General features: G+C 34.5%; 1 protein-coding gene across 3 annotated transcripts; it reads right to left on the bottom strand.

Annotated features, from left to right (window-relative positions):
* Nucleotides 1-169: 169 nt before the first annotated feature.
* On the bottom strand, nt 170-16008 carry LOC128994250 (glutathione synthetase-like). 3 transcript variants are annotated; one of them, XM_054418657.1, is made up of 12 exons: nt 15868-16008; nt 12603-12699; nt 11848-12031; nt 10868-10943; nt 9434-9633; nt 4807-4849; nt 4557-4630; nt 3464-3628; nt 3134-3287; nt 1384-1491; nt 840-1114; nt 170-412 (listed from the first exon to the last, which is right to left on the bottom strand). In XM_054418657.1, exons 2-12 carry the CDS (start codon nt 12697-12699, stop codon nt 289-291), a joined length of 1500 nt encoding a protein of 499 aa, XP_054274632.1. In that variant the 5' UTR covers nt 15868-16008; the 3' UTR covers nt 170-288. The 3 variants fall into 3 exon arrangements, with proteins under 3 accessions (XP_054274632.1, XP_054274635.1, XP_054274634.1); XM_054418660.1 differs by lacking the exon at nt 9434-9633 and adding an exon at nt 8071-8204; XM_054418659.1 differs by having other exon boundaries at nt 15770-15872.
* Nucleotides 16009-27629: the final 11621 nt, after the last annotated feature.

Below are 27629 nucleotides of genomic sequence, written 5' to 3'. Positions count from 1 at the left end.
CCTAATGACAAAACAAAAACGTCTGAGCAAGTGCACCAAAATCTCTTCCATGGGGAATAGAAAAGAATGGAAGATGCTTAAATCAGCACACCTGTAAGACTGAAGCTTCTAAATTGATGACCGTGATGAATGTGTTCGTGGTAAATGATAAAAAAAACACAAGTAAAAGTACTGTAGTTAAAAATATATTCTGTATTGATTTAAAATAACTGCAATAAAATTATTGTATAATCTGTATAAAATATAACAAATAACAATGTATACAATCGGTGAAAATGTAATAGACAGTTAGGTTAGGTAAGGACTGTCCAAAGCCCCGACCCCTGCAGCCACTCCTCCCTCGTTCGCAGAGCTGAGCTTACTTCGTAGCATGTGGCCGACTTGTCTGTTGGTCAGAATTTGCTTTTCATCTCTGTAAACAAGGAGGCAGAGTTTCACACAAACTTCGGTAGAATCGGAGCATAGTTTAATTAATTCATATGTTATCTTCAGGGCCGAATGGTACCCCTATTGACTTCCATTTCAATTCATTATGACCTCCAAATATGATATGGATTAGGAACAAACAAGTTTGGAACACCATTAAAACATGAATTAGTATGATAACAAAAATTATTAACATTAGGCAGCATTAAATTGTAGATGCAGTTCAGGTTGGTTAAAAAGTTGGCGTATAGTCCTAAGGTAAACTTAACTACACCCGTATTCAATCTAAAACTGACTACAGCAAAATGAGAGTGAAATCTCATCTTCTGTCAATATTCAATGTTATGAGTTATTTAGTAACCTGTCAATAATATTCCTGCAAACCAAAACCCCTATATTACAAAAAAACTTACCCAATGACAACGCCGAAGATGCCCAGCTCGCACACAATGTCCTGCAGTTCAACCGTGGACTGGTTGGGTCTTACGATGTAGTTCGCCTGCACCGGGGGATGTATACGGTCCATCAGTATCCACGCAGATCTCTCTTCTGAGTCTGCCATGTTGAGCAGCACCTCCTTGATTTCACTTCCGTAAACATTGTTGCCACCTCCTTCCCTCTGCGGCTTCAAAACGTACTTCTCTGGCGACGAGAGAGCTTTCTGCACACCCGTATTACCCGCATCATCCTGCAGAACAACATTCTATTATCAAAATGCAACCAGTGAGGCAAAAAACCTAGTTTAAGTAATGACAATAATGTTCAATTGATAGAAAGAGAAAACACCAAAGGTAAAAATATACTATTTTACGAATTTTTTATACATGTCTTAAGTCTTTTATATTTTTTTTTTATAAAACTGCAGTGGCATTTAAAAGTTTATCCGCCAAACTGTTTAAACCCAGATTACCGTTTAAAAATGGAAATAATAAGAAATATAAATATTTATTAACTTACCAAGTCTAGAGAGTAAAGACCCGTGAAAATGTCTTGAATTTCTTGAATTTTCTTACTGTCATCCAAAAATCGTTCTAGGCAACCAGGTTTGGCAAGGGATTGTTGAACCTGATACAAAGAGGGTAAACTATGAAAATTGTTGTTTGTGAAAACAATATTAGTACCTATCACTATCAATTTACCATAGACTACACAATACTCATGGACACGATTACAAGCACAATGTTCACAAATATAATATTACAAAAGGAGATCTTCAGCAGTGGTTTTCAAATAAGCACTGGGAAAAGCAGGAAGTAATACGCTGGTTGAGAAATCAAATTTCAATTAGGTAATTCATCACAACCATTAAGCCTTATTATGAGTTTATGACCAAACTAAGGAAAGTGATGTAGCAAGGGTCAGCATTGTAAGAAAAATCTTTAAGTCCACAAAACACTAGGGAGGAATTAGATAACATAGAGATCTCCCATGACATTGCACTATAACCTGTATTTTCTGTGTGGAAAATACTAAGTACCTAAAAATTCTGACTCTTTTCTGTGAGAGAATAAAATGCAGTCATCCAAAAATAACTGCCACTTACACTGATTACCTACTCAATGACTATTTTTTATGGAGTTTTTTTTTTTTTTAAAGGCAAAGAGTTCAGCGAGCTTACCTGAGAAAATTAGAAAGTCAATTTTCTCTTCAAGGTATTCTCTGAAGAAGTTCCACGTCAAGAGAAAATATCAGGGTTTAATTTGTGTTCTATTATTGTGTATCTATTAGCTCCTGAACTTTAAATTCCTTAGGTAAGCTAGCAGAACTCAATTCCTTTAAAAAAAAATGCCTTACCAGCCATTCCTTTGAATATAATTTTTGATTTGAGTATTTCAAGCCCATGTAATTTAAAAATCATGTTGAATTAACAATATCTAAAGAAAGATTTAGCCATAGGTAAGCGTCTATTCTCGCTCACCTTCTCAGTATTTTTTTGTTGTTTTTTAATGTTAAACCTTAGTTTCCGTTCAATGTTCAAGGTAAGTGTTTTTAAAAAACTATGACGACCTTACAATGAAGTGACAACTTTATCCTTGTACGCCTGAAGATTGCACGGAGTTGAAACCAGTTGCAACATAAAGCAACGAATTGGATTAAATGTAGGTACTTAAACCATTTTAAGTACTATACAGCAATCCGCAGGCTAACATCCATCAATATTAGTCCTAGGATTGTGTAAATCAACAATAAAATTACTGATTTAAAGGTGCAAATAATGGGGAAGATGTCGCTAGACAATTCTTGACATGTAGAGTAGTGTGAAGTTTCAAAACTTATTTTTCAACAGAGTTCTAATTACTGGTGAAACGGATGTTGGAAGTTTGACTACAGCTAAGCCTACCCTAAATTTCAAGGATGTACCAAGGGGTATGTCTAGGCGAGGTACCTTAACTACGCTTTCTCGTACTGTTGGAATTAAAATAAAATATTATAGCTATGAACAATATTTAGTGAAGAAATATATTACACTGAAAAATGTGCTTCAGGTAGCTTAAAAACTCGTTAGGCTTTTATTTTCAACTATTTTTTCAGGTGAGGGCCCCCAAAACCCCTTTTACTGACTCACCCTAAAAGTGATCATAAGCCGCCACTGCTTGCGGTCTCGAGGTTACTTTGATGCAAACCAATTGGCTCTTTGAGCCTAGTGAGTATCCCTGGTTTACGCCATTATTTTTAAATAAATGTTATAGAATAAAACATCCAGTACCTTTTTTGTACCCGCAAGATGGTAATGAATGCTGGGACACTTGATAGCAGTGGACAATTCCATCAACAGACGAGCGTCCCACTCTTTCTGTGAATGGTAATGGCCAGGCTCATAGCCAGCTCTGAAGTACACCACAGCCACTGTATCCTGGCCCCTGTAGCAAATATAGGTCAACCATGTGAAAATCATTGTACCGGTAATGAAAAAGTTGAATGACCTGTCAAAATTATTCTTTATTAGTCAATTAGATCAGAATGGCGATGGTGAATTAACATAAAATACAAAATAACTATTATTCTACAAAGTCAAATTTATAAAATGTATACTTACACCATAAGTTCTTTCTTTGGACCCAGCTTAGCTGCGTTGGCTATGTCAGTAAGTGTCCTTCGAATAATTCTTACTTCTGGATTTATTTTTCGTATCTCAAACTCCAGGAAACGTTGGTCACATATGTTGTATGTCACATCTTCAATGACAAACAGTATGACAGCACTGGAAAATTTACATCATACAAATCATAAAAGCTAAAAGGATTTTACTCAGTTAAGTAAAATGGATTTGCATTATTTTTTTTTTATTTTATTTTTTTTTTTTTGTTTTTTTAGGGATGAATCTGACAGCTTATTGACACCAAAATGAAGTAAATTCAAGAGACAAGAGACTATTTTGTCAAACAAAACTAACTTGCATTTGTTGTCTGTCTGTTCACATATACTTATCAAATCAATACTAAATAGGATGATCTTGTAGAATGACTACAGAAAATATAGGAAATAGAAGTCACAGTTCTGAGAATACACTTTTATGGTTTGAATCAGGGCTTAGCTGTCCTTGACATTGAGCTTCTGGTAGATGGAACCAGCTGATCTAATTCTGGAAAAAACTATCATCTAATCAACACAAAAACATTCCTTCACCTGTGCAATATCAAATATACAAGGTGGCTGAAAAGTAACTTACCCCCCCCCCCCCCCTTAACTTTTCAACTATTTGAGATATTTGAAATCTGTTTGTGGCAACATTCTTAGATATGAGGGGCTACAATAATTATGGTCAATTTTGAAAAGCTTGCTATTAGGGGTAGCTGGGGTAGGGGGTAGCTCAAAATTTTCAAATAGCAAGTATAGTTGAGTTTGGTATCATTTTGCAGATCTTGACGAAACATAACAATTAACTTAAAGAAAATAGAAATCGGACCATTAATAACAAAATGGCAGTTCAAAATTACTTTCAATAACCATTGTCTTAATCATTTTTGGCTTTCATTTTGTTATTAATGGTGCGATTTCTATTTTCTTTGTGTTAATTCTTATGTTTTGTTATTGGTAATTGAATAATAAATTAGTCTTGACTGACTTGAATTACTGAATTAAAAATGAAAACTTATAAATAGGGCTACTTGATGGGTTTCTTTACTTACTTTTTGTTTCCAAAGATGTCCCATGCTTCCAGCATGCCGTTGGAGAGCCCAGTTAAAGCTGGGTTTTTAGGCAACTAAAAATAAAAGCAAAGGTTAATGCTTGCCTTTAACATGTATTAAATCAATCAATAAATATAATTTATGATAAACAATTTATGATATTAATTGACAAAATTATGACACAAATATCCTTTTTTATGTCATGCAAAAGTTGGCAGAGCACAATACTTTAGATCATTGCTATACTTACATTCTTAAGTAGCTGTGGATACCCCAGTTCTTGTAAGACATATCTAAGAAACAAACAAAAGGTTTTAATATTATTATTAATCTAATATTTCATGTCAGCAAACATTTGTTGAGATAGCTAAAAACTGGTAATTTTTGTTAAATAAATTATGAAACAAATCTTAATAAAAGTAGTTGTAAGCAGTTGCTGTATACAGTAGTAGCATTCCTGGGAAAATGTCAAACTAAGCAAAACTGCCAAGCAAGAACTACTTTTGGACTGATTCTGTCAGAAAATAATCTATTTTGTTGTCTAAGTCTTCTAAGTTGTAAAATTTTTCTTCAAATCACATAGTTTATCTTTATGCCAACTTTAAAAAGAACTTAATGGAGAAAAAATATTGTAAACCAGACCGGCAAAAAATAAAATGTGTTGTGTAACAGTGTTTATAAATGAGGTTAATTCAGGAAGATATGGGCTGTCAAACATTATGCTTTTCACTTGCTGTTACATAATTTATGGATTAATGTTTTTAAAAGCATTTTGCGGACAATTGCAATCACTGATTAATAAAAATGGTGTTATATTATGTTGAATGATGCTACACACTTATACCCTACAGCTCAATTTCAGGACTGTAAAGTTGTGATCCTATGGTTAATGAATTTTTAAAATTATATTTTATCCCTTTTTTCTTGTTTGCCGGTTTGAATATGACTGCTGTTAACTTTTGCTTTTCTCAGCTATTGTGTTTTTGGCAATTCTGTCATGTCATAGTTTCCTTTCCACTTGGGGTCAGAATCCAGATCTCAATGCTGTGAAATTTCTTTTTTACTAACCACTATTAGGGAAATTTATACAATAATCCTTTAAACATCAACAAATATGACCTTTGAACCAAGAGCATGTATGTACTTAAAATTTTCTCTATAACTCAGTAAATTAGAAATTATTTTGTGACTGTGACTATATTATTGTTATTATATTATGGGACATATTGCAGTAACTACAGTTTACCTGTAATGGATAACTACATATCTGAAATGATTAAAACATACAAGTTCAACCTACAAAAATAACAAAGACCCAAAATAGCAAACATTTAGATACAATAAATAAGCAAAATAAATTGCAAAACAGATAAGGCTACATGTTGAAAATAGCAAACATTAAAAATTTCCTAGTGTAGAATTCGAATAAACAAAATAAATTACAGAACAGAAGACGCTACATTTTCAAAGAAAAGTTTATCATCTACATAACGACTAATAAGCATTTTGTAGAATACCATGCTATTCCCCTACTACATGCTATACCATCCTTAGTATCTATCTATTAAAAATATTTGAATAAACAAAATCCTGGTAGATTGCAATATTGTACATAAATGTCACTCAGATTTTCACTTATCAAATCTGTATGTAGACATAAAATAACCACTAGCATCTCACTACTAACAAAACCTTGAATGAGGGAAAAATTATTTGGGAACACCAAACATCATGCACTAAATTTCATCTAAACTACCCGCAGTTAAAGAACATACAACTAATTGTGATTTTTAGAGTAAAGGAAGATAGCATCAACTTAGCTTAGAAGGAGTCTAAGTAGGTCATAGTACAAGTATAAACCACAAAACAGAGGTTAAGAGGTAGAGAAGACTTGCAAGTCTAAACTTCACCTCTTAAGTTAAGACGTTATTCATTTAATTTCAAAACACAATATTTTGAATAAATGAATTATAAATGCTTACAATATGTGCACTGTAAAATTTGGAGATTCAAGTTGGTCAACATCAGCCTATTCAAACATAACTTGCCCCGGGGGTGAGTGTCTTTTATAAATGCTTTGGCATACCTTGATTATGTTCTATGGTAAGCTAGCTGCTTTCCCTCTTTTCTCTAAATATCACAATCCTGAGCCTTTCCTTAAACAAAACTAGACTTAAAAAACATTGCTTGTTGTTTTTAGAAAGGAATTAAAAATGAAATAACAGACATATAACAATTGATGACTGAGCCGACCTTTTTAACAAGAGACATACTCGTTTATATATTTTATACTCTTTTGGAGCCATTCAAGTTAGTTTAAGGCATGGAATTTCTTGTTAAGTGTGCGGGTGTTTTCTACTTATTTATCAGTTATTTATTATTTAATTAACTTTAACATTATTAGGCCTACAGCTAATGAACAATCTACGATTATTGCTTGTTCTCTGGTATTTTTACCAGAGAGTACATTGTGCACTGGAGGTTCAAGTTAGTCAATATTAGCCTATTCAAACATAACTTAAAGTGGCATTAATTGAAATAGGCTTCATAATCGTTATTGAATTCATAATTAAATCACATGATCCTAAAGAATTGCTTGATTTTATTGAGTGTAATCAGATTTGACTTTTATTTCAGGAAGGCAATCAGTTTACTATATAACTGTTGTAGCTTAAAAATACTGTAAAATTTTACGGCAAGATAGCAAGAAAACCTGCATATTCAGCTACATTTGATTAAAAGGCCAACACACACCGGTCGTCCGTATGTTGGTAGACAGACGTCTGCACACTGATTAAATTATCGCAACCCTGCTTGATAAATGGGTCAACATACACCACATGTTTCGACTCGTAGACGAGTCCATCTATCTGCAAGCGGATACGATGAAATCCCTCGGTGAGGTGGCAAACAGCCATGGAATGAGTAAGGGCCCTTACACGAGGCCACTAGTGACCGCTACCGGTTACCAGCTGGGAAACTGCAGTTGATGGTACAGGCAACTGGCAAGCCACTCCACCAATAGCCACTGTACGACTAGTTTAAGAGATTTCTTTAGCAGCACATTGGTCATCAAAATCCTCAATAATAGTTGCTATAACGTCTTTACTGATAAAATGTTGATAGTAACTAAAGAATAGTTTGAAAAATATTCTTTTTGCTTCAAATTTGTAAATGTCTATGTATAGCATTTGTCTAACCTAACACAGAAGTACTTATCTAATGATTATGTTTTGTTATGTTTTATAATGTGATTTGGATGTATCAATCACATCACTTACACAGACGTGCGTCTGCCGACAGACAGCTGATGTGAGTTGGCCGTCAAGGAGGGGATCATTAAATTTGAGCATATTTTAGTTACAAACTACTATTTTCCAAAAGCATCAAAGCTACCCGTTTTGTTGCAATAAATTAGTGTGATAGAGTGACAGCGCTAATCCCTCACATTGAGAGGATCCAAGACATTTAACAGACACAATCTATGATGCTAGGGACTAACAGCACAACATACCTATGAAAGTCAAACAAATGAGAGGAAATCGCCCCAAAACTTGACGCAATTGTGTTTACTTCCACTTGTTTAATAATGTTTTCTTGGTAAGATTGTTGGAGATAGTCTGACCGTAAAAGACCCAGACAGACAGACTGCAACATTCAAATGTTGAATATTCAAATACAGATTTCACATAACACATCCAGGTTAACCTATTCACTATTTTTTTCAGAAAGATATTTAGCAATATTCCTTTTAAGATATTGTATATTAAAATACAAATTTTTAAATTTCCTACAGGCAGTTCATTACACAAAAAGTTTAGCTTTAATTAAATTATTATTGTTTTAATTTTTTTTAACAAATTTTATTTAAAGATGTAGGTAACGTTCCCTGCATTTAACAAAATATACTTGACAAAATGGAGGGAGCAGTTATGCATCAAGAATATGTAATCTTTATAACTTTGACAAAATCTCACGAATATGCATTCGGTAGCACATAATTAATCAAATCTCTTAAAAAAAAAAAATAATAATAATTAAGTTACCCTTCCGGTACCTGCCTTTTTATAACTGTATAGAGAATTTTTAAGGCCAAAGCACTGTTAATAGAACTGACTTGTTTAATAAAAAGAGGTTAGCGGCCTCTTTTACACTGTATTTACCTATCCACTTGGCCAGAGGCGTGTGTGTGGATTATATCCTATAATATCAAAAGGGGTTAGCCAAAACAGTACCAAGGTGAACTCAAACTGTACTGATAAAAAGTATTGGCAGGTAAGAGGAACCAAACCCACGACATTGCTGCCTTGGGCTCAAAGTCTGTGGCGCTGCCGACTCGCCTGTTATTTTATTGCTCCTGACCAATTAATAACGACTATTTGACAGGGTTTTCGATTATCAAAAGTCTGTTGATAATTAAGTTAACTTTACTGTAGATTGTTTAATATTGCAACAATTCTTTTAGTGTGTTTCATTATATATAAAATTATTAACTTCAATGTTGAATACTCAGGAGGTAAACATTTTAACTTGAGAGATTTCTAATATTAGGAACAATAATTCAGTCAGAAACTCTTAATAATTAACTCCTATTTGACACCGATATCGTAAATAATTTTCTGCCTTTATATGATTATACATGAACCTAAAAATACATACTGCTGCAAATGACAGGTAAATAAATACCAAAACACTTACAACCACTCCGTTAAACTTTCAAAAGCTTTCGACAAACACAACGGTCCTGCTTCAACAATTGAACAAACACAATAGGCAAGTCGTTAATTTGGGTTGACAGAACAAAAAGCAAAAACTACGGTTAGCAGTCTGCGATCACTCACACAGAAAGCGTAGCGGCCCAAAGACACTGAGTCTACCTGTGGATTAGGCCGGACGCAGGGCCTAACCAACCAAAGCCTGCGGCGATGGTATTGAACTCAACCTGTTTCCAGCAGCAGTACGAGACACAAGATGGATTGGTGTGACGACAACCGCAACTACCTGACGGCCGGACACTGACCTCGCATTTACACGTCTCCAACATTAGGTCGGCCCTCACCAGTCCAAGACTGAGCCGCTAGAGCACACCATTGACTTTTGGAGACTTGAGTAGTGAATGCCATCTGTATGGACTACTGATGCCAATTTTGTATTCGTATTGTATTGTATTTATTTTGTATTACATACAATTTACAACATGGTTTTATAAGCCACTCAATTTTGGGCGCACGCTTAAAGTCAGAAGAAAATCATAGATGTACGCATAACTTGATATGCATGAAATTAAAGGTCTTCATTAGCAGAAGACAATACCACGGTACCCGAGCTCAAACAGACAACTGAGTCAAAAATCGGAGCCGTTCAAAGATTTAAAATTGTTAATTCAGGAAATCTTTCAACGGCTGCCATTTTTGACTCGGTTGTCTGTTGGAGTTTAGGTTTGCGGCATTGTATTTCACAAACAAATATGTTTAATTGCATGTGCATATGGTATGCTTACCTTAAAGATTTTATTCTGACTGCTAGCGTGCTGTCCCCCTGAGAAGGTAGCGTATCACTGAATAATGTTTTAAAATGATTTTTATGTCCAGTGACTTTGTTTCAAGTATTCTAGCGTTATCTTTATTTATTGTTAACGAATTCCCATGTATGGAATAAGCTACTGTGTTACCGTAGGTCTCATGGTAAGATCTGGACCCGGGACCGATTCACTTTTTTGTTTTGATGTCTCCAGAGGCCAAAAACACTATCCGTTCAAATTCATGTTCTAATTAAACTCAAACATCAAAAATATAAATCACACAATTTAACCATTTCATCCGTCATGCTCTCCTTATCTTTGTCACAACTTTACATACCACGTCTCTCTGTATTCGACAAACAGTGCAATGACAGAAAGAGACATTTCAGAATTTTCATGAAAGAATTATTTCTCAAATGAAACCAAATCATTGAAGAGCATGCAGAAGTCGACTATCGCTAAATCCCTCAGATCAGGATGTTTAACAAAATTATTGCATAGCCGAAACATGAGTTAATAACATTAGCGCTATTTTAACTGAGATTGACTGCCACATTAGATAAAATTAAAATAAAATAAATCTGGACAGAGATTAAATGAAGAATAAAGAAATTTCACTTAATACTTGTACATCATTCATTAGAAAGCAAGTAACTATAGCAAATGCAACAATTGTAAGTAAATTATGTATTGCAAGACACATAATAGTAATTATGGCAGCATTAGCATTCTATGAATTAATTACACATAACATTAATACATGCAGATACATCAAAATTGACAAACTCACCTGACCAAAACCTTCCTTTCTCACTTTTTCGTAGACTTTGTACAAGCCACCAGTGAACTCATCAACTTTTATAGTACTGGAAAAAAAATTGAGATAGTTTATACAAAATGATAAATATGGTCATTGAGTGTACGTACTAGAGTAACCACTCAATGGAGGTTATCGTTACCTGAGCAGCGCTGTTGTAGAGTAGCGTCAGCGGCCCAGCCTACTCCACCTCGGGCTTGTCAGTAAGGCAGTTTGGTTGTTTTTTATTATTGCTTTCATTGTTTTTGTAAAATGTAATTTTTGTTGATGAAATTTGTTTGTTTGTTCCTAGTTTCATTGCTTCATAATACATTTTGAATACTATATGATTAAAAGGTCCTCAGAGGCGCACTGCACTACCGACAGACTACCGCGACCCAAGCGTCAGCGGCCTGAACTACGTTGCCAAAATCGGTAACAACTTTTAGCATTTTCTGACCCCTCTTATACGTGTATACTCAATGATACCTATAGGCCTAGTACAGACAAAAGCATGGCTATACAAGCAAGAGGACATGCATTTGTTTTTAAATTAAAAATCAATCATAATAACAAAGTTTTTAATTACCGTATATATTCAAACAGAATTTCATAAAATTAGATTTCGTTCAAGTGTTTTTGTGCCTTTGGTCACAGAGACATATTTTGGCATTAACAATTTTGAACGTAGTTTTTTTTTACTTCTATGGATCCTAAAACAAACAAAATACAATACAAGTTTTATCGTATAAAGACTTCCGCAATAGATACCTCCGTTAAGAGAAATTAGCAAAAACAAAAATTGTATGTCTCAATTAGTCTTTAGAGATAACTAGCCTATTATAAGGAATTAAGATTGTGAATCTGACTTGCAGGAAAACTACTTTTTACCTAATACAAAAAAAGCACTGTAATCTAATTAGTAGTCTAAACCTAATAAAATGAACTAGGCTAACCAGCTTTAATACACTTACTTTTTAAGACTTTCCTCTAGGAAATCGTGATCGTGCGCCACCTTGTGCATCAACTCATTTATCACAGGCTGCAGTGCGACTGCTCGATTATACTCCCTTGTAGGGAATGTTGAAGGCAACAGAGCAAATGGGGCAAAGTATAAAGAGTCTTCAGAAAAATTAGTTTTTGATCTCATACACGCACCTAGAATCAGAGGTTAAAATATATTTTGACAGCATAAAATATAACAATTAAACCTATTTGGCTAGTATTATCACAAATCTGTTCAGGGCTTAGATTTATTCCTTAAATTTTCCTTAAATTTATGATTTTTGTAAACTGTACTTTCCAATGGAGGATTGGAGAACAACTCATTAAACTTCAGAGATCAAATTAATTGTAGGCCTACTTAACTAATATTAACAAAAGTTGGTTAGGCTATTTAACATGTTTTATAAAGAAAAAACAATCTGTATACAGCAATACCATGGCAGATCCATCAGTGATAGTTTTAATTCTGGCAATTTCTTTGTGAAGTGTTGGAACTGCATAAACAGGAGAAATCTATGCATTTTAGACTATTTTTGTACACTGTAAAAGGCTATTATTAAAAAACATGTCCTTGAGTTGGTATCGGATAGGTCTACCATGTCCCAAAAAATTATACTAGTTCAGATGGGTTTGAAATTTGACCCTTTAATTGACTTGAAATAAGAAATAATGTCTAAACTTTTTCTACAAACACAGCATTTCTCTTTGGTATAGGCCTACACACCATGCATTAGTGCCCAATCTTTTGCTTTTTCTACAATTTCCTTAAGTACATCTGGGTTTAGAGGTAGAGGAATACTTGGAGTTAATCTGGCAGCCATCTAAAACAAAAAAATACAATTTTCAAAAATCTATAGGCTATTTTAAAATGAATATTTTTGTTAGCATTAGACAACTGTTTTCTCTCGTACATGAAAACTAACTGAGACAAATAAAACCGGTTTTCAGCTAGCAGCGCTGAGCTTTGCTGCCACCCGGTAAGCACAATATTTTTATGATTAATGTCTAACTCATCAACAGTCCAGCAACAGCTCCGAAATGTGTGCTTTGAGATTAAAGAAGTAGCTGAGTTAATAAACAAAATATTCCAAAAACACCCGTAATATTTCAAAGAACTGGACTTTTCATTTGTTAATCTTCGAGGTAGCAATAGCACACAAAAAATAGGTTGCTAGTTCGATCCCGAGTGAGATCAATTCTGGGCAGACAATTAATGATGATGCCAAACAAATAGTCGGTGTTAGAAAGCAACAAGGCCAGGGTTTGGACCCATCCTTTTACAAAAAAAAAATCAAATGCCAAGGGCGATCTCACAAAACATAAAAGCGGCAACTAACTAATGAAATAATTTTGAAAAAGTAGACATAAGTTATTCTTAACCACAACCTACAGCTAGGTAGTAAACTTACCACATGTTTTCCAAATTGACTAAAAAATTGCATTAGTTTTTTTTTTTTTTTTTTTTTTTTTCTACGAGGGTCAAGGAACTGTTAGTTATAACTAGAAGCCTTAGTTAGTTTTTGCATATGATAAGATAGACAAATAAATACCGTAGGCCTATGTTTATTGTTCTGTTTGATTGGACTCATTTTTAATATAGGTTAGAACATATGTTAATGAATATGCAATAGGCTAATAACTATGTATTTTACAAAGAATTTTAATCCTTAGTAGGCCCTAAGCATTATAATCCAACATATGATGTTATTAAATACCCCTGCTGCAGCAAACCTGCCGCCGCAAAAATACTTCAATATACTATTAAAGTATTTGTCTTTTTAAGTTCTTTAAAATGGTCTAAAGAGAAATTGGGAAATTTTGTGTTTTGGTCAAAAATTAGAAAAACAAATTTTTAACCCCATAAAACCCTGTACCATAGATAAAACATAGGCCTACACCTCAAGTGTATATGTTTATCTATACCCCTTGAGGAGTATGTTTTATCTATGCCCGTACCCATGGTCCGATCATGCTGGTTCTCAAACTCATCCAAGTTTATCCCGCCTTACAATTTCAAACAAATTTTATTAAAATCGTACGAAAATTACTCAAGTTATCGTCTTTACAGATATATATCCTAACCACGGATATATATATATAGCCTAACCAACTTTTGTTAATATTAGGCATTATTAGAATTGTATAGATGTTTTTATAACCGAACATTAATTATAAATATTTTTCTACATATACAAAAATTAGAACGAATAGTGTTTTTGGCCTCTGGGGACATCAAAATGAAAAAGTAAATCGGTCCTGGGCCTAAGTTAGGTCTTACCGTGCCAGTAATAACCATCACTACTGACAGCGCCTCAAAGCCCAACAACTTTATACTGTCTTATGTTTAAATCTCTGCAATGTTTGACGCCTATTCTGTACGTACTCTATGTTCAATGTTCAAGAATAAAGTACAGTAGAGTCCCGCAAACTCGGCACTCGATAACCCGGCAGTCTGTATAACTCGGCCATCACCTGGCTCGGAAAATTAGTGATTTTTTGAGTCAGAGTTAAACATGGACTCAAAACAAATCATTCGCAGCTCGTACCAAGGATTTGTTCTACTATATCTGATGACTTAATACTAACATAAATAAAAGAGGCAGTTAATAAGCTTAAAAATTGTGTTGTTCTTATTTTTAACCCTAGTTCACGATAACCCGGAATTTCCCAAACTCGGCACCCTTCCAGTCCACATTACGCCGAGTTTGCGGGACTCTACTGTATTCTGATTCTGTCACCTACGGTAATAGCTACTTCCCTATATAGGGAAATTCGCTAAAAGGACTCAATCAAAACATCATACCTAAGTTATGTCTCTTTAATTACTTTCTACATTTAGAAAAGGATGTTTATTCAAAAGTTTAATGTAGAGCCTACAAACATAACTAGGCCTATTATATTTTGATATAAAGCTAAAATTTCATTTAAGGTAACTAAGTAAGTGATCAAAACCAATGTTTAATTAATTGTAAATTAAGTACTAAACATAAGTTAGCCTTTTTCTGATACAACTGGCTGGGTTACATTTAAGCTAGCTTTTGATGGTTTGAAACTAGATCACATTCCAAACTTGCCTTGTACATTCTTTTTCAGCTTCAAATACGCACCTAGGTGTGTGAAGCTGTCTTAACACAATCACTGTGCGGCCGACTTGAGTCGGCATTGTCGGTGTGGCGCGAGTTGATAATAGGAGGCGTACATACAGTCATAAATACTTATGGCCAAAGAAAGCTCAGCCGTTGAAGAGGGCAGTTGTTACTGTGAGCGGCTCCAGTTTGTATATCTAAGTTGTCTTTTTTACTTTTGTATTAGCACTAGAGTAGTAAACGTCTAATTTAGGAAATAAACTCCGTAATTTAGGGCCTTAGCCATCCTAGGGGACCACATGCACTTATTATTCAGCAATGAACGTGAGTACCTAACAATAAGGATAGGTCTATAATAGGCCTAACTTATCCTAAAGTCTTTCAACAGTCTACTATTGCAAATAAAGTGCCAACGTAACATTTCACTGAGATGAGAGCATAGGCCAGGAGAGGTGAGCCTAGGCCTAGGCTGATTCACGTTGTTGAGAATGGATGTGAGTTAGTTATAGGTCTTGGACTTGGTTAGATCGTTCAAATTTACATACAAAGCAGGAAAATTTCATTATTTTATAATGATCCAGCCAAACGTTAAAACTTATTAGGGTGTGGTTTATGATTAGGCCTAGACCACAAAGAAATCCAACATACAGTTTGATGAATGTACTTAAATTTTGGACCAATATAAGCTTACCAAGATAAATTTACCATTACTGGTTTCTAATGTTTAGGCTAGTGATAACACAGGGAGCAGTAAGCACGTTTAATTACACTAGAGACAAGTTCAATGAATATGCCTTAAACTAACCTGTGAAAGCCTTTATCTATCACCAAGGACACACTACAGTCGTTAATAAGTTAGTTATCACTTATCAGTTGAGTGGGAGTGGGGTTATATCTACTTACTTCAGTTCTTTACTAATATTGTGCTATTGATTAATTGTTCAGATTAAGAACTAATAATTAGTCTCATTGAAGCAATTTTTTTTCTTCATAAGTATGAATAAGTAAAAAAAATAATCAACTTGAACAATTCGAATAGGTAGTCGAAAGTAGGCCCAAGTAAGTAAATAATAGTGTAAATAACTTTTTTTGTTAGGATTTACACAGTTGAGTTCAAAACTTTATATAGGTTAGTTTAGTGACAAAATGACAAGATTCGAGAAGAAGAAGCACAATTTGCTGACAGTTTTACAAGCGTCTACAGCCTGACTGATCACTTATTGCAAACGAAAAAACTGGCCCATGAAGAAGAAGAACCATCTTGTTGATGACTGCGGTCTGTCGTCTGTTACTTAGCAGCGTAAACAAAGTCAAACAGACCACCAGATATAACATAACCTCAACCCTCAAAGCCAACTAATATTTTGTTGAATATTCACCTTGAATCCTATTATGTTATATAAATATAAGCTATTTTTAATTTTGACGTTATTATTTATCTTATTGTTCTTTAAATTATTGCTACACCATTTGTTACTTTGATTTCCAAATTAGTAAGTTAGGTTCTTAACAAACTACACACGTTCATACTTTCTTGGATATGAGGGTTAGAGGATTAATCTAGTTTAAACCTACCAGGATAGTATAATTATAGTATAATTTTATGTTAACAAACCAAATTTAATTCTGATTAGATTAAACCAATGGCAAATCTATAACACTAGTCCTAATGTGTTGAATTGAATTGTCCTCTATGCTAGGCTTGGCTAGGAAATAGGAACTGAATGGGTTGTAATAATTAAGTAGGCTAATCACTGTTTTAAGTAAATTTGGGTACAGTTTCTTAACTGGGCTATGCTAATATCGATTGATGCTTCATGCGAATTTTTCACCATGAGCAGGTTTGGTTGGTTAGGTTAGGTTATGATAGTTTAATTTTATAATAGATATTTAAAAGTATCGATTATTGATCAATATTTTGAATTCGATTGTTTCAATCGATATTAGCATAGCCCAGTTAAGAAAGTGTACCCGTAAATTTAATTTGGCGTAAATGTTCCGTCATCAAAGCTACGAAAATGTCCCATTAAAGTGGTATCTACAAAAATCAATACAACACAAATTCTCAACTTAAAATTACAAATTTTTGAAGTAGATTGGAAAACGTTGCCTCTTGTATTCACTTCACTGGAATTGGGGGTTGTAATTACTATTGTCATTAATTTATTGTTTATACTTCCATACTTACATTACATTTCAAGTATTTAAATTTTACCTTTTTTATGTTTGAAAGGAAATACAAGGTGGTGTGTTGCTAGCCTACTTAGTGGTTAGTGTCTTCGACTTCAGAGCAAGAATGACAGGTTCGATTTCTGACACATCCACAACATTTGATGGGTTTGGACCACTTTACCTTGAATGTTTTTGTGATTAGCTCTCCTACAAAATGCCTCTGGTAACAGTGACAAGAAAGAAGATAAAAATTTAGAAATTCATTCCAACTGCAATTTTTGTGTATGGCGACCACGGCCACTATTAGAGTGATTGGGTCATAACAAACAGTTTACAAGTACATTCTTTTCTTCTTCTTCGATGATTTCTTTTCGATTTATCGATATTTTGTTTTACTTCACGATCCGTATTCCTTCTGTTTTTTAATATCTTCAAACGCATTTAAATTACAAATTAAGAACTAACCTTGTTTAGGCAAAAATAATAGCCCATAGGCCTATATTGGAGTAGGAAATGAAACTAACTTCTAAACTAACATAACATAACTAACCAAACTTGCTGTAGGCTAAGTTACCATTTCAAAATTCCGTTTGATAACAGAAAATGCATATGGGGAATAGGCTATCAAACGGGGCTAACGGAAAGTTGAAATGTTACAGCAAGTTTGGTTTGTTAGGATAGTTTAAGTGTTTTATTTCATTACAATATTTTTTTGTTGCACTTTACTTTAGGTCCTACACTCATTCGAATGAAAATATACTTACTTACTTGATACTTGGTTACTTCATCTTTGACCAACAAAGTTGGATTGATTGCGTCTTATTTACATTAAAAACATTTAAACACAAAACATATATATACAACTAAGCAACAATGGCGGGTATGGCGGTATTATTTACAAAAACCAGAGGCTCGTCAAAGATTTCTTGCCAGGAGTAAAGCGGTCTACTAAGCAAACTCTGGCGTAGCGTCAACTTGAATCTCTTTTTGTCTAGAGCACGAACTCCTATCGGCAGTGTATTGAAAAGCCGAATAGCAAGTGATGGGTAGGAGTTAAGAGTGTGACTGAGTCGGCAGCGGGGCAGGTCAAGATCACATGCTCTGCGCGTCCCATAATCATGCTGTACGCTTCTAGTTATGAAGGATGGTTCATTTTCTTTCAGGAGGGCTAGGATGTTAAGCACGTATTGGCTGTGAATGGTCAAGATGCCAAGCTCCTTGAAAATAGGCCGACAATGGTCAGTTGAACTTGACGATGTTATTATACGTACGGCCTTCTTTTGAAGTAGCAGCAGACTTTGGGTAGCGGGGCTATGTCCCCACACAGCCAGTCCATAGTTTATGTGGCTATGGAAGAGAGAGTGGTAGACCATTAGCAGATAGGGACGAGTGATCTGGTACTTTAGTTTTCGTACAAGGAATAGAATTCTGCTCAATCTAACGCATACCTTCTCAATATGCTGACTCCAATTGATCTTTGAGTCAATCCAAAAGCCAAGAAGTTTGACTGCCTCATCGTCATTACCTTTCTTCAGAGTGCAGGTGATGGCTTGGGTTTTATCATCATTGAGTTTTAGCCGGTTTCTTGCAAACCACTCCTTGGTTTCCTCAAGCAAGTAGGATGCCTCAGCCTTCAGATCGGTAAGGTCACTGTGCCTCGTTAACAACGTAGTGTCGTCTGCAAAAAGAAGTGTGCGTCTGTTGAAAGATAGGTCATTAATCATGATGACAAACAGGATGGGTCCTAGCACAGATCCTTGGGGCACACCATGGTGAAGGTCTTTGATTTGAGAGGAGGCTCCTTGTAATGACACAAATTGTCTCCTGTTGTGAAGGTAATCGGCTAAAGTTCTATGGGCCGCTCCAGTGATGCCATACTTAGATAGCTTGGCTAGGAGTAAGTCATGGGAGACTACGTCAAAAGCCTTGCTGAGATCGCAGAGGCTGAGATGCATGGAGTCATTAGCTTCAAAGGCCGCAGAGATGTCCTTAATCAGGCTGAGGAGGGCGGAGGTAGTGGAACGCCCAGTCCTAAAACCGTGCTGTGAGTCACTGAAAAGGTTATTCTTTTCAAAAAAGTCAACCAGTTGTTGCTTCATGACCGCCTCAAGAACTTTGGAGAAAACAGGGAGGATTGAAATCGGCCTGAAGTTTGAAGGTTGCGCTGGATCGCCTTTTTTGAAGATAGGGGTGGTTTTGGCTATTTTAAGATGGTCCGGGAAAACTCCTTCAGATAAGCAACAATTTACTAAAAAGGCAAGGGGTTTGACTATCTGCTTAATTACTGATTTTAAGATGTGGGTTGAGATTCCATTTATGTCTTGACTATGAGAATCTTTAAAGCTAGAGACTATTTTTATCAAGTCAGACTCACTCACCTTGGTCCAGTTGTTGAAAAGGTTAGTGGGGGTTAGATCAGCGAGGTCGTCAATTGTAGTTTTCTGCAACAGAGGTAAGTTGGAGATTATTTCATCTGCTATACTAGTAAAATAGTCGTTGAAGTCGTCAGGCGACGATGAGGATGCCGGAGCATGACTGGAGGGTCTATGTTGATTTACTATGTCCCACGCGGCTTTGCAGGCATTGGGGGAGTTCAGAATGGCTTGAGCATTATAGAGTTTTTTTGGCAGTTTTGACTTTAGAACTGTAATCTTTCTTTATTTTAGTGTAGAGGGAGAAATAATTGGTTTTCAAAGCAGGGTCATTGGTTGAGTTGTAGTGGTCATGTACTATAACCATTAGAGATCGTAGGTTACCTAATTCTGGGGTATACCACTTTTTACACGAGAGCTTGGAGGACTTAGGCCTAGTGTCCTTGGACTTATTTTTTACTGTTTTAACAGGGAAAACAGAGTCAAACTCCATCTGGAAAAGATCTGAGAAAAGAGTGAAGGCATTTGTAGCATCAGAGGCAGCATATACCATCTCCCAATTAACACCCTCAAAAATATCACATAGGTCTGGAATGCTATCCTGATCAATAGTTCTTTTTTCTACTTTATACAAGTCTAACCAGTTAGGTATGTTGCTTACCTTGGTTACTTCAAGCGTAAGGACTAGTCCCCCGTCGTGATCACCAACATGTGATGGAATAACCTCTGACTTCAAATCCCAAGAGTCAATGTTTGATGCCGCAGTGTCCAGGCAAGCTTCTCCTCTTGTTGGGAGTCTAGAGGTGATGTAGAGTCCAAAGCTGCGGAACAGGTTTACAAACAAGGCTTCATCAACTGAAGGTCTCTCTAGATGGACATTGAAGTCACCACAAACTATCAATTTGGCTGACTTACTTGATCTGGTAAGATGACTTAGACATAGGTCCATTTGGTTGAGGAAAGCATCAAAGTCACCATCAGGGGATCGATACACGGTCACAATAAGTGTGTTGATATCTAAGATTTCCACTGCCGTCACTTCAAAAACAAGTTCAATGCAGAAATTATCTAAGTTTATCTTTTTGCATGAGAATGATTTGGCAGCAAATATGGCAACCCCACCATTTTTATGTTTTATGCGAGAAAAAATATTAGCAAGTTCTAGATCACTCTATTGTTATAGATTATTCTATTGTTTCATTCGATATATCGTTTAGTTAGTTAGGTTAGGTTAACCTTACCTAACTAACCAAACGATATATCGAATGAAAAAATCGATTAATCAATATACTTATCGATCGATCTGTTGGCACAAACAACCGAATGAAAATATCGACTGATACCCTGTATCCATTATTCGATATATCGTTTGGTTAGTTAGGTAATGTTAACCTAAACTAACTAAGTTAACCAAACGATATACCGTATCGAATAAAACAATAGAATAATCAATATTTTCGTTCGGGGTACACTTCCAAATCTGTTGGCAAAAACAACCGAATGAAAATATCCATTGATAGGCTATATCGATTATTCGATGTATCGTTTGTTTAGGTAGGTAAGGTTAACCTAACCTAACTAACCAAACGATATATCGAATTAAACAATTGAATAATCAAAATTACTCATTTGGTTGTTTGTGCCAACAGATACGGAAGTCTTCCCAAAAATCGTATTACAATCTCTCAACAGTTTCATCCATTGCACTTTCATTGTAACTTATGTAGCCTGCATTCATGTAAGTTAAATAGCATTGCCTATGGTGAAAGACTCAACAGCCATTTTAAATGTTTAGATCTTTGCTATGGAGTGTAAAAGAATGCTAAGGAGCAAGAATTCATAGGCTTGGCTGGGAGTTTAACCATGATAGACATAGGCCTAATGTCTTATTTTTAATTATCATTAAGAATAAAATGTAAAAATTGAGTAGGCATAGGCATACACTAAAAAACATTAAAGGGGCAAAATTACAAAAGGATAAAAGTACATTTTTATAAAGTTTAGTAAACATGCTATTTATTCACAGAAATGGATTTTAATCTATGCAGTCAAAATGTATAACACTACCAACAAGATTAATATTTTACAAAAGACTACACAATAGGATAACAAAACGTAAATATCACAATATCTACATATCACAATATCTACATATCACAATATCTACATGTCCAGCGATCATAAATAAATATCACAAGAAAAAGAACTTCTTTTGAATCATTACATGGAAACAAAATGAATAATTGCAAAGAAATATACAAAATCAAAATACTAACTACACTAACTTTTGATGTAATGGAAACAAACAGCTAAACCAAAACAACACAGCCGACAGCCAGAACGATACGGATACGTCACGTCATAAAATCAAGCAGACAAAATTTGTTTCTTCTTCTTCAGTGGCTCCTGGCCAGTTTTTTTTCGTTTGCAATAAGTGATCAGTCAGGCTGTAGACGCTTGTGACAGTTTTTGCCTTTCTTCTGCGGAGAGCACAAGTTCACATGTACAGAAACCTTATACTGACGTCATAAATATCGATGGGCAATATCTGTTAGTAAATCATTCCCAAACATTAACATAACGTTAACATGTCAAAGTTACAATTATTATTTCACTCTCTTCTAGAATCGATAATAATTCCTGTAATTCGTCTACTTTAATTACAGTTATTGTATTATTGTGGATGCTATGAAATAAATTCTTAGTATTCGACGTCCTGTGAACTCAAGTTTTTATTTTATAAGTCAGGTAAATACGAAAACAATTGCAAACATCTTGGATGTTCAATCCAAAGTATCAGTAATTATTTTATTCCCAGCCTGTAACGAATATTATTGTATTTCTACTATTTGATTTATAATGGATAAACTACCGAGAGTATTCAATTCGTCAAATAAAGTGCTACAAAAAAACCCTTTACTTATTCGGTGCAACCGATACTTACATTCCGAAGAAAAACCCGTAACCACCCGGTACAATCGATATGTACATTCGATATTTATGACGTCAGTATAAGGTTTCCGTACGGATAGCGCTGGGTTCACAACGATATGGTAGGCATACGGTTAAGTATCGATCGACGTAGTATGAAAACGACTATCGAATATCGTAAATCGACTGGCTTCCATAGCGCCAACCAACCAACCAAAACGTAAACAAACAAGTTTAAACTAATATTTTCCAATTTTTATTTTATTTATAAAAATGCCATCGTATTTACTTATTGTTTAATGTAAAACAGATTGTAAATAAAACTTTGTTAAAAGAAAACCAAACCAACCAACACCGACATACAGAAGAGAGAAGACAGAGACAACAAAAACTACAAGCACTAGCCTAAAAGAAGAGGAAAATATTTGATTTAATTATGTTATTTAATTTATTCCAACTTTGTTCCTTTTGATCAGTTTCATGGTGCATAGTGCATTATTATGGAAGAAATATGCAAAGGTCATCTAAACGCTTTGTAAAGTAAGGGGGGCGGTAATTTATCTGGCGTTAATTGCGCAAGTTACTGGAATATTAATTTTAAAATTCCTCCGTAATTTAAGTTCTTATACATTCATTATGCTGGTTATCAGCCTTACTGAAATAGGATAATAAACATTTTCATTGGCAAATTGTATACCAGGTTCAGATATTATGTTGTACTTATTTATTTGCATTCACTCTCACTGTAATATTGTGAATTAAATTATGGCCTTCTGTCGTCAAGGCCACATTATGACGTTTGACGACAGACATAGGAGCTAGGAGCACTGAGCAACTGCAGCAGAAGGCACCAAGGTTTACCTCCACCATGAGAGAGCCGGTGAGCGGGTGAGCCAGAGCCGATACTAAAAAGTCGATGTCTATCATCCGGTAGAAAACCAGCTCGATATTTAACCGAATGCCTACCATATCGTTGTGAACCCAGCACTATCCTTTCCGTACATGTGAACTTGTGCTCTCCTTCTTCTGCGTCTCTTTATTACCACAAGATCGGCAACTTGGTTTTGTTCCATGAGACTGCGAGATAGATTTTCTATTCTTCGTAGTTGGCCCCAGTCCCAGTCAATGGTTCCATAATTGACTAACCAACACAAGGGTTATGTTTTATCTATGCTATAATGAAGAAAGCAGCGTATAGTAATTATTATTACTCGTTCTTAGAATGGAATTATTATTTACAAATTGGCTTGTCCAAGTATACGATTTATGTTAGTGTAGAATTTTAGATTGGCAAACCTTTTCCTGGTGCGCATTGCGCAAGTATCAAATGAGATGCAGTGATGTTCGCGAAAGCCGACTTTCTCTGTCTTGCGATACAAATCGAAGACAAACATCGTTATCAGTTATTGATATCGCAAAGAAAAAGAACGTAAAATCTAATCGGGACTTCCCACTATAGAGGGGTTGGGGTTGGTGAAATCATGGTTATTAAATTATACTCATAAGAGTAACTTTACCACTGAACTGAAAGTAATTGAAAACTATACAGATAAAAAGGCATTGTTTTTAAAATACCTACCGAAATATCTATCTATCGTTCTTCGCGATATTTCAAACCACACAACTATCGAGTTTATTTTAGTTTAATTGTTCCTGTGCACGCAATTCGATCTCAGAAATAAAAATAACACACCCAAAGACGTGTTTGATTTTGATAGGTTATTTTAAGTTGCATTAGAAACACTTTATTTTCACTCTTGTTTTTATAAGTCGAAGGGTTCCAAGCAGTGGCGTGATTTACCAAAAGTAAACTACGGTTCGTTCATAAAGGCAAGTAATATAAATTCTTGTGGGTGAGCCCATTAACAGGATGCAAAATAATTATATGTAATTTCCCTTTTCAAATATTTAAGAATCAAGTTAGTTTGAAGAATAAAATTGATCGTCAACCAAATGTCTATTGATTTTTGTAACTACCTTAAATGGTAATACAGAGAAAACAGATTGTTTTTGTCTGCAAAGCTATTATGAACAAGTTACATTTTATCTTAGATTTTATCATTGGGAAGTTTTTGACCAGAATTTCAAATTTCAAATATTGATAAAAAAGTGTGTTTGCACTGTAATTTTTGGAGCAATGTGTTTTTTGAGATCAAACTTGTAAATACATGGAGCACGTAAAAACCTCATTAAAAGAGAGCACTCATTGGAAAATGACACTGTTATTTTAAAAGTTTACATTTATTATTTAAAATTCCTAAGAAATTAATAAAATTTAACAATTTATTAAATAGCAAACACTTTTGACATGGTTATGTCAGTGGATAAACTCAGTTGAAAGTGAATTCAGAAATATGATATCATTGTAAATGAAGCTTTTGTTTTGATAGGTTTTGAGCTACCGACAAAACCAATGATTGAAGTGCTACCGGTGGAACTTGTGGAAGAGATTCTTTTATACTTGACTGTTATAGACGTATACAGCTTCTTTCAAGCATTTGACAAAAATCACCATTTACTTTCTGAACATTTCTGGAGAAAAATATGTTTAGGCGAAGATTTTCTTAAAGTTTACAACCACTTGGAATGGTTTGAGTGTTTTGAGATAGGTATGAACAAAAGACTCGGTAAGGTTGATCACTGTTGTGAGCCTCCTGTTGGGAAACTGGAGCACGTTTATTCATCCTCGATAGTTGTGAGAGACGATGCATACAATGTTTACAGTTTAAAAGGCGGAGGCAGTTTTGAATTAGTCCAGAGCATATCATCGCCCACAATGTACTTTAAGGATGAATTTGTTTTTACTCAGACGGAACAACAAACCACATTGTACCGACATAACTGGGAATCAAATCAGTTTGATGTTTGTGCGACAATCGAGGAAACTTTAGATGTGATTGGGATATCAAATAAATATTTTGTGATGTTTCAATCAAAAGAGAAGCTCATAAAAATCCACTATTTAAGTAACAACAAGTATACTACTTTGCCGTTACCAGAAGATGTGAAATTCCTCATTGAAAAAATATTACACAATGATAACATTGTTATATCGGCAGTTACATTCAATGATGGATATAGAATCAAAACGTACGACATATCTCAATCCAAATGGATGTTGGATTTGAAATGTTTCACCAGCACCGGTATAACTAACGATCCCAACGTTTGGGTTGGTGACAACTTCATAGCGTGTTGTGACGTCTCTTATCGTTTACGGGGTATTTATTTTGGACCATTCAAAGTTTGGAATATACAGGGTGAAAAAGTGATTGAAGCTGAAATCGACCCGTCAAATCAACATTATCTCCGCTGTTTTTTCAAAGAAAAACATATCTTGCTTACCACATCGGATAACTGCATTAAAGTTTTTAACAGTTCAGGGAATAATAAGTCGAGTATCCAATTCAAAACAACTTTTCAAGACATTAAACTGAGCACAGGTAATTTACTGTTTGTAATGATAAATGATAATCCATTAGTTGAGATTTACAATTGGAAAACCTCTTGCTATTTGTACAGTTTGTCCTTGACTTACATTTGCAATAATTCTTTACTCAGTGAAAATCTATACTGTCCATACAACAACAATAAATATGAAGTGTTTAGATTTTTGTAAAAAAAAGTAGATATGCTTTAACTTATTTTGTAGGATTTCAGGAGTTATCTTTTAAATTATTATTGGGATTTAAATAAGTTATCTTCTCCAAATGTTGAAAATAAAAGCCCTGGTCCAGGTCCTCTATAAAACCAATTGATTTTTACTAGGGTAGGCAAAAATCAAAGTTGGGGCTAAAAATTGAATGAACTCTGTTAGGCAAAGTAAACCAAAGATAGTCAAAAAAAATAATTGTAAGATAGAAATCCACACTTTTTAAGAAACATGGGGGTAAAACTAATTTATAATCCAGCCAGTATATTTAAGCAATGAGGAATAAATTACAATGATGTCCAAAAAAAGGTGAAAACAATGAAACCATCAAATACAAAATTGTATATATACATTTATTTATAATTTTAAAATAAATCTCTAGTGAAATAAATCAGGTTTCAGTTTTCAATATATCAGTTCCTTCTTCCTCTTTGAACTCTTGATACAAATTAAGTAATATCATATCTAAAGTGTGCTTAAGCTAACATTAGATTTTACACACATAAACTGACAGTTGTTCAATGATATAACAAAATACATAACATATCATAGCACATTAAATACATCTGAGGGTATATGTTTTGAGATGTCAAGTTACAGTTAAATGACAGAGCTGGACGATTAAAAAACTTAAAGTAAAAATCAAATCTTAATTTTTTAAGTAAAGATTTTATAAAACTCTTGCGAGAACATGGCAAAATACATTATTAAAATTTCATAAACATCCCATCAAAATAAACCTGCTGTAGCTAATTTTCTTTTCAAATTAATGTAGATATTAGATGAATAAACAACACAGTGTGTTATTGAAATCAATATACAGACTGTCCCAAAAGTCCCGGACCGGTTTAATATTTTCTAAACGACAACAGATAAATCAATAAGATTTTGCACATCAACATCACACTTAAAAATCTACTTTTTTAAGGAACTATCAATTTTCTGTCATATCATGGGGACAAGGAGTCAACAGGAAATCTTAAATAGAAGCATAGGTTGACATGCACATCAAATTAAAGACCTTTACTAGTAAATTACAATGCCGTAAATTCAAGCTCAAAAGAACGCCTGAGTAAAAAATGGCAGCCGTTCAAAGATTTCTTGAACCTGCCATTTTGAATCTTTGAACGACTACCATTTTTTACTCAGGCGTTCTTTTGAGCTTGAATTTACGGCATTGTAATCTACTAGTGAAGACATTTAATTTGATGTGCATATCGACCTATGCTTACTTTAACAATTTTTTTCCGATTCCTAGGGCTGTGCCCCAAATGCAAATTAAATGAATCTTTAAACCACTGTCATTCTTGACTTGGTTGTCCGTTTGAGTTCAAATTTGCGGCATTATATTCTGCTAGTAAAGACCTTTAATTTGATGTACATGTCAACCTATGCTTCTATTTAAGATTTCCTTCTGACTCCTTGCGGGACGTCCCCATGATGTGACAGAAAATTGATATTTCCTTAAAAAAGTAGATTTTTAGGTGTGGTGTTGATGTACCAAATCTTATTGATTTATCTGTTGTTGTTTAGAAAAT

The sequence above is a fragment of the Macrosteles quadrilineatus genome, unplaced genomic scaffold (genome assembly GCF_028750875.1).
Source record: "Macrosteles quadrilineatus isolate MER2022 unplaced genomic scaffold, UCM_ALF_1.0 Scaffold_5__1_contigs__length_97177068, whole genome shotgun sequence".
NCBI classification, from domain to species: Eukaryota; Metazoa; Arthropoda; class Insecta; order Hemiptera; family Cicadellidae; genus Macrosteles; species Macrosteles quadrilineatus.
Note: the sequence above shows the minus strand (reverse complement) of the source record. Positions and strands in the feature narration are given on the sequence as shown.